Source organism: Elephantulus edwardii, unplaced genomic scaffold (genome assembly GCF_000299155.1).
Source record: "Elephantulus edwardii isolate Elephantulus edwardi_28Jun2011 unplaced genomic scaffold, EleEdw1.0 scaffold00338, whole genome shotgun sequence".
NCBI classification, from domain to species: Eukaryota; Metazoa; Chordata; class Mammalia; order Macroscelidea; family Macroscelididae; genus Elephantulus; species Elephantulus edwardii.
The window spans coordinates 440756-449505 of record NW_006400088.1 but is presented as its reverse complement, the minus strand read 5'-3'; the positions used below and the strand labels follow the sequence as shown (position 1 = coordinate 449505).

At 39.1% G+C, this 8750-nt stretch overlaps 1 protein-coding gene across 1 annotated transcript in view; it reads left to right on the top strand.

The window, feature by feature from the left end:
* Positions 1–7859: 7859 nt before the first annotated feature.
* LOC102874310 (methylsterol monooxygenase 1-like) overlaps positions 7860–8750 on the top strand; it is a 1526-nt gene continuing 635 nt past the window's right edge. Inside the window, exon 1 of the mRNA XM_006901602.1 lies at positions 7860–8670. Within this exon, the coding sequence (XP_006901664.1) occupies positions 7886–8670 (785 nt within the window). The 5' untranslated portion in view covers positions 7860–7885. The remainder of the gene's footprint in view (positions 8671–8750) is intronic.

The window sequence follows — 8750 nt, the reverse complement described above, 5'->3', positions numbered from 1 at the left end:
GCTTCTTGTTGGTCCTTCTGTGAGGAATTTTGTTTTCTTTATATTAAATTGTAATCCAGAATGAAGACTAGTCTTAACTTTATCAGTAACTATTTCTATTCTTTATTTTTTACAAGCAAGATTGTGCTATCTGTGTATCACAGGTTGTTATTTCCTCTTTTTCTTGCTCTCTATTTTGTGTCCTGTGTATTTCCCTAAGGAAGTTCTGGTGGCCTAAAGATATGAAGCTGCACTGCAATCGTAAAGGCACATGCTCGTAATCCACCAACAGCTCTGTGGAAGATGGACAATTTACTTCTGTGCAATTTACTGCCTCTGAAAACCCACTGGAGGAGCGGCTATGAGTCAGTTCCAACTTGATTGCACACAACAATTAGTAAAATATATATTAAATTTGTTGTACATGTTTACTCATTTAATTTTATTATTTTTTCTATTGAATTTCTTAAAGGCATAAACTCTTCTTTCCTAATTTACTTTATAGTCCATCATGGAGAGTGTAGAAACTGTTCTGAAGTATTTATTAAATTAGAAAATGAATGACTCAAAAATGCTTAATGTATGTTTGATCATAGATTTCTACTCATAGCTATATTCTTTCTTGAGAAGGATTGATAATGCTATTAAATATCGCTAGCTTTCCAGTAAAATTTGTCATCAAATAATTTGTATTTGTTCCCAAAGGTTTCAAGTAGGTTAGGTTTTTGTTAAGTGCCAAAGCCAGCTGCAATTCATAACAAGCCTATGCATAACAGATTGAAACTGTTTGTCTGATTCTGTGTCATGTTGTTCCCGAGGCTAACTTTCATTAGAATAAATATACCATAGAATTGCAATCTCACTCTGCCAAGCACAAAAGATACCACAGCAAACATAAAAGATAACACATTTTTTCCTTTCTCTTTGAAACAGGCATTTTCTGAACTCATCTGAAATTATAAATTGTTTTGATGTGAAAGAAATAATTGTTTTCCTTGGGCAAGAAGAAAATGAAATGTCTTTAAACAAACTTGTTTTGTATTCTTGGCAATTGTGAGTCATTTAAGGGTAGCTGGTTTTTAAAGCTCAGTTACATTACTTAGCTGAGGGTATAATCTTTTTTTTGTTTAGTTTTGTTTAGACCAGCAATCTGAAGAACAACCTTTCTGGTATTTGTATTTTTAATCAAATTGAAATTTTAAAATGATAAAATGCAAAATTAAATTAGTTTTTTAGGAACACCTTGGTATCTTGAAGATTATATGATAATTTTCTTACCTATGAGATTAAACATTTAAACATAGTCATAATGTAAATTAGGATAATGCTGGACATTGTTTGGTAATATTTAAAGAGGAACTTTGTTCCACACTTAAACTCATCATTTTGTTTTTGTCTGTGGTTCCAATTTCTGGAGTTCACTCCTTTTCTGAGTTACAGGTACTTGTTTTCAGTTCTAGCTTTTGGTATCTTTGTCTCCATGGACACCATCTACTGACTGCTACTCTGATTTGATTGTCCGTAACAACAACTCCCATTGTACACACTTGACTTATACTGGCCTTTAGCTCGTTATGTTACTAGCAATGACAGATAGCATTGTCTTTTTCACCCTCTCTTACTGTTTTTAAAATTTATTTGGAGTCTGCAGTACTTATTTTACACCAAATAAACAAAATGTTTGCTTTGTGTGTGTAAGTTCAGCCAACTGAATACAGTAGAAGAATCTGAACTTTACTTTGGCAGAACACATATTTTGCTCTTTCTGGCTTCTTGTTAACTGTGTTGTAGTGGAGTACCCATGACTGTTCTAGCCATTGTGAGTGTAACTTTCAACCACAAAATGGAAAGAGATAGGATAAACAGATTATGGAAATGAAAATTATAGGGAGAAAAGTGGGATTACATTGTGTTGTTTTTCTTAAGTGCAGTCAAGTACTATTCATAGCTACCCTTTGAACAGCAGATCCAAACCCTGTCTTATCCTGTGCCATGCTTATCATTTTTACATACTTAGCCTTTGCAACAGTTACCAATACATCATAAGTCTTCATTTTCACCTATCCTTCATCTTTCCATGTAAGATGTCCTTTTCCAAGAAATAGCTTTACTAACAACATGCCCAAAGTATGTGAGATGAAACATTATCATCAATGTCTCTAAGAAACATGATGGCTGTACTTTCTCTAACGCATATATTTGTTTCTTCTTGCAGGCCATGGGATGTTCAGTACTCTTCTCCAACACTACAGTTCAAAGGCATCAGTTCTTCTTTTGTCATCCTTATTCATTGTTCCACTTTCAGATGTATAGCATATGATTGAAAAGATAATGGCCTGAATTGTTGTTGTTGTTGTTATGTGCCTTTGAGTCTCTTGCGACTCATAGCGATCCTATGTACAACAGTCCTAAACTCTGTTCTGTCCTGTGCCAATTGCACTGTCTCTGATACACCCATCCCGATTACCCCAGTCACTGAATTAATCCACCTCATAGAGGGCCTTCCCCTCCTGCGCTGTGCCTCCACACTATCAAGCATGATGTCCCTTTCCAAGGACCTCCTTACAACATATCCAAAGTATGTTAGACGGAGCCTCAGAATCCTTGCCTCCAGGTAGCCGCCCGGTTTGACCCTTTCCAGGATGAATCTGTTTGTTTTCCTAGCAGTCCATGGTACCCTCAATACTCTTCTCCAGCACCACAGTTTAAAGTCATCAATTCCCTTCTTTTCTCCTTAGTCACTGTCCAACTCTCTGATGCTTAACAAGGGATATCAAAGACCATGGCCTTAGGCACACCTTAATCTTAAAACTGATACCACTGCTCCTGAGTAATTTGGAGATATCCCTGACTGTAGATTTTCCCAGTGTAATACATCTTCTTATTTCCTGACTATTAGTCCCAAAGGTGTTGGCTGTCAACAATAGTTGACAATTTCAATAATTCTCCATCTATCATATGTTGTCTATCAGTCAAGTGGTGAGAATTTTTGTTTTCTTGATATTGTTGAAATTGAATCCATATTGAATCCACCTTATGTAGGAATCACTTCAAGTTCTCTTAACTTTCAGCAAGTAAGGTTGTGTTATGTACATAACACAGGGTTGATGATTTCTTCCTCAAATTCCAATACTACATCTTCTTCATAGAGATCGGCTTCTTGAATGATTTGTTCAGTAAACACATTGAACAGCTGTTGTTGTGCCGTTGAGTCACTTGCGACTCATAGCGACCCTATGTACAACAGCCCTAAACTCCGCTCTGTCCTGTGCCAATCGAACTGTCTCTGAGACTCCCATCCCAATCATCCCATTCACTGAATAAATCCACCTCATAAAGGGCCTTCCTCTCCTGCGCCGTCCCTCCAGCCTCCCAAGCATGATGTCTCTCTCTAAGGACCGGTTTCTCCTCACAACATGTCCAAAGTATGTTAGACGGAGCCTCAGAATCCTTGCCTCCAAGTAGCCACCTGGTTTAACCCTTTCCAGGATGAATCTGTTTGTTTTCCTAGCAGTCCATGGTATTCTCAATACTCTTCTCCAGCACCACAGCTCAAAGGCATCAATTCTCCTTCTATCCTCCTTGGTCATTGTCCAACTCTCTGATGCATAACAAGTGATTGCGAAGACCATGGCTTGTATCAGACGCACCTTAGTCTCCAGAGAGACACCATGGCTCTTCAGTACTTTGGAGAGGTCCCTAACAGCAGACTTTACCATGCAATGCGCCTTTTAATTTCCTGGCTGCTGATGCCAAGACTGTTGACTATGGAGCCAAGCAAACTAAAGCTGTGTACAATCTCAATCTCTTCACCATCCATCCTGATGCTGCCAATTGGTCCAGTGGTGAGAATCTTTGTCTTCTTGACATTGAGCCTCAATCCGTATTGTAGGCTGCAGTCCTTGACACTCTGCAGCAGGCACTTCAGGTCTTCTTCAGTTTCAGCAAGCAGGGTTGTGTCATCTGCATAACGCAGATTGTTGATAAGTCATCCACCAATCTTGACCCCACATTTCTCCTCATAGAGCCCAGCCTCCCGGATAATCTGTTCTGCATATAGGTTGAAAAGGTATGGAGATAGGATGCATCCCTGGCGTACGCCCTTCACAATTTTGAACCATGCAGTGTTCCCTTGCTCTGTTCTGATGACTGCCTCCTGTTCCAAGTATATGTTTCGCATTAGAACGATCAAGTGTTCTGGGATTCCCATTCTTCTCAGAGTCAGCCATAGCTTGTTATGATCTACACAGTCAAATGCCTTTGCATAGTCAATGAAACACAGATAGACATTCCTCTGGTATTCCCTGCTTTCAGCCAAGATCCATCTAACATCAGCTACAATATCTCTAGTACCATGGCCCCTTCTAAACCCCGCCTGGACTTCTGGTAGTTCTCTGTTGATGTGCTGATCCAGTCGTTTTTGGATAATCTTCAGTAAAATCTTGCTTGCACGTGAAATCAGTGAGATTTTTCTGTAGTTTCCACATTCTGTTGGGTCACCTTTATTTGGGATAGGAACAAATATCGATCTCTTCCAGTCAGCTGGCCAAGTGGTTGTTCTCCAGATTTCTTGGCACAACTTGGTGAGCACGTCCAGGGCAGCATCTGTTAACTGAAATATGTCAATTGGTATACCATCTATTCCTGGGCCTTATTATTTGCCATTTCCTTCAAAGCAGCCTGAACTTCTTCTTTCATCACCATAGGCTCTTGCTCATATGTTGTTTCATGAAATTCTTCTGCGTCTTCCAATTCCTTTTGATACAGTGACTCAGTATATTCCTTCCATCTTCTTTTAATACTTCCTGGATCATTTAACATTCTGCCAAAAGCATCCTTGATTATAGCAACTTGAGGTTTGAATTTGTTCTTCAGTTCCCTGAGCTTAAGAAATGCTGAGCGAGTTCGGCCCTTTTGATTTTCTGACTCCAACTCCTTACACATTTCATTGTAATATTTTGCTTTGTCATCCCTTGCTGCCTTTTGAAATCTCCTATTCAACTCTTTAGTATCTTGAATTCTTCCTTGTGCTTTGGCTTCTCTGCGCTCCAGTGCAATTTTCAGAGTATCTTCTGACATCCATTAGTGCAATTTTCAGAGTATCTCCTGACATCCATTTTGGTCTTTTCTTCCTCTTCTGTCTTTGCAATGACCATTTTCACTCTTCCTGGATGATACCCTTGATATCCTCCCACAACTAATCTGGACTTCGCTCATTAGTGTTCAAAGCTTCAAACCTGTTCCTGAGATGGTTCTGAAATTCAGCTGGGATAGACTCAAAGTCATATTTTGGTTGCCTTGGATTTGGTTTAATTTTCCTCAGCTTCAGCTTGAATTTGCATAAATTGAACAGCTAGAGAGAAAAAATAAAGCCTGAACGTATACCTTTAAAAATTTTAAACATATAGTGTTCCCTTGCTCTGCTCTCACAACAGCCTCTTGGTCGAGGTATGGGTTTCACTGAGAACAATTATATTTTCTGTGATTCCCATTCTTCTCAATGTTAGCCAAAATTTGTTATGATCCACAGTCAAATGCCTTTGCATCGTCAATAAAACACAAATATACATTCTTCTGGTATTCTCTGCTTTCAGCCAGGATCCATCGGACTTCAGCAAAGATATCTCTGGTGCCATTGCCTCCTCTAAACACTTTCCAAACTTTCTGTCAGTGTACCATTCTAGTTGCTTTTGGATGATCTTCAGTAATATTATGCTTGCATGTGATGTTAATGATATTGTTCAAGAATTTCCACATTCTATTGGATTACACTCTTTAGAATGTGAACAAATATAGATCTCTTCCAATCATTTGGCCTAACACCCGTCCTTTAAATTTTCTGGCATTGACTGATGCACATCCATGTCTGCATTTGTTAGTTGAAACATGTAATTTAATAGTCTATTGATTCCTGCGCCTTTTTTTTTGCCAGTGCCTTCAGTGTGACTTCAGCTTCTTCCTTCATTTCCATTGGCTCTTGATTATATGGTGGTTGCTGTTGTTATGTGCCATCGAGTTGCCTGCGACTCATAGCAACTCTATGTACAACAGCCCTAAACCCCGCTCTAACCTGTGTCAATATTATTGTCTCTGACACACCTACCCCTATTACCCCAGTCACTGACTCAATCCCTCTCATCAAGGGTCTTTCTCTCTTGTGCTGTCCCTCCATGCTTCCAAGCATGATGGCCCTCTCCAAGGACTAGTCTCTCCTTGCAACATATCAAAAGTAGGTCAGACAAAGCTTCAGAATCCTTGCCTCCAACGAGCAGCCTGATTTCACCCTCTCTAGGATGAACTTGTTTGTTCACTTAACAGTTCATAGTATATGCAATTCTCTTCTCCAGCACCACATCATAAAGACATTAATTCTTTTTCCATCACCCCTAGTCATTGTCCAGTTTTCTAATGCATAGCAAGTCGTTGCAAAGATGGCCTGGATCAGGCATGCCTTAGTCTCCAGACTGACATCATTGCTCTTCAGTACTTTGGAGAGGTTTCTAACAGCAGACTTTTTCAATGTAATTTGTCTTTTAATTTCCTGGCTGCTGGTACTAAGAGTGTAGGTTGTGTAGCCAAGCAAACTAAAGCTGTTAACAATCTCGGTCTTTTCACCATTTATCATGACGCTACCAATTGGCCCAGTGGGTTATATGGTGCATACAGATATATTTCAGTGTTGAACAATTCTTTTTTGGTACAGTGACTATGTGTATTCCTTCGATTTTCTTTTGATGTTTCCTGGATCATTTGAGACCTTTCTATAAGCATCTTTCAGTATTGCAGCTTAGGGTTTGAATTTGTTTTTCAGTTCTTTTCACTTTAGAAATGTTGAGTGAGCTCTTCCTTGATGTCATCCCACAACTCATCTGATTGTCAACTATTGGTGCTCAATACTCCAAATCTATTCTTAAGATAATTTTTAAATTCAGGTAAGATAGCCTCAAAGAAACATTTTAGTACCTTTGGGCTTCATTTCCTTCAGCCCAAATTTGGTTATTTTGTGGCTATTTAATAATTAAAGTTATCAAACAAAATGTCTGTGGGTGATTGAACAGAAAACAAGTTTGCTTTGTAAACTTTCATTTAAACCACAATGCAAATAAATAAGAAAAAAAGAAGTAGCTGTGTGCAGCACATCTTTTAGGACAGAAATTCTTGCACAAGGCTGCATGATGACAAGACACAAGAACTTTAGTACCAGCAGTGGTGACAGTACTAGAAAATCAGAGACCATTGTGAGAAAGCTGAGCTACATCTACACTACACAGAGCCAGTGCCAAGAGCCTTGACCTTGGCTTGCTGGCAGAATAGTGAGGTCATAAATATAGTTCACTAAGTTTATGCTCTTTTCCTGGTTTTGTGTGCAGTTTACGGGATCTTAAAAATAAGTAGCCATCTAAAATGCAACTATTAGTCTCAGCTGGAACAAAAGAAAGACTCAAACTCATAGCTGACCCTTGGAAACCCTGGGATTCCAAGACTGCAAATTGCTTAGGAGGAGATTGCCCATATTTACCTACAGGTGCATCTGAACACCAGAAAGGTACAATCTTTGTAAAGTGACTGATGCATTATGTCACCAGAGATCCCTTAAAGAAGAAACTAACTTGTCTTAAGAAATAAATATTCGATGTGGCTCCACCCCCTAGCCCCGAAAAGCAAGTTTTGAGACCAAGGCACCTGGCTATATCCCGGTGCCGGTGGTCAGTAATTGCAGCGCTACAGTCCAGGTTAGAAATTTAGGAAGCAGCTTGTCCACGAGGAAGAGGCAAGTGGGCGAGTTTGGACCCAATTCTCCGCGTGTGGTGGGCAGCGGGGTCTGGGCGTGAAGCAGAGCACAGGCATCGGACGCCGGCTCCGGTGTCAGAATCGAATCACCAGGCTGTCTACAGAGATTTGGAAAATGGCAACAAATGAAAGTGTCGGCATCTTTAGTTCTGCTTTCCTGGCTGTGGAGTATGTCGATTCCCTTTTACCACAGAATCCTCTGCAGGAACCATTTAAAAATGCTTGGAACTATATGTTGAGTAATTATACAAAGTTCCAGATTGCAACATGGGGCTCCCTTATTGTTCATGAGGCTCTTTATTTCTTAATTTCTTTACCTGGGTTTTTGTTTCAATTTATACCTTATATGAAGAAGCACAAAATTCAGAAGGATAGAACAGAATCATTGGAAGGCCCGTGGAAATGTTTTAAAGCACTTCTCTTTAATCACTTTTTTATCCAGCTGCCTTTAATCTGTGGAACTTACTATTTTACAGAGTATTTCAATATTCCTTATGAGTGGGAAGCAATGCCAAGATGGTCTATGCTTTTGTTAAGATGCTTTTTCTGTGCTGTGATTGAGGACACCTGGCACTATTTCCTGCATCGACTCTTAGACCACAAAAGAATATATAAATACATTCATAAAGTTTATCATGAGTTTCAGGCTCCATTTGGAATGGAAGCTGAATATGCACATCCTGCAGAAACCAAAATTCTTGGAACTGGATTTTTCATTGGAATTATACTTTTCTGTGATCATGTAGTACTTCTTTGGGCATGGGTGACCTGTCATTTAATAGAAACTATAGATGTCCATAGTGGTTATGATATTCCTCTCAATCCTTTGAAACTCATCCCTTTCTATGCTGGTGCACGGCATCATGATTTCCACCATATGAACTTCATTGGCAATTATGCGTCAACTTTTTTTTTTTAATTTAGTTTGTTTATTTTTCATTTCAATGAACATCTACAGAGATTTTGGGATTCCATTCATT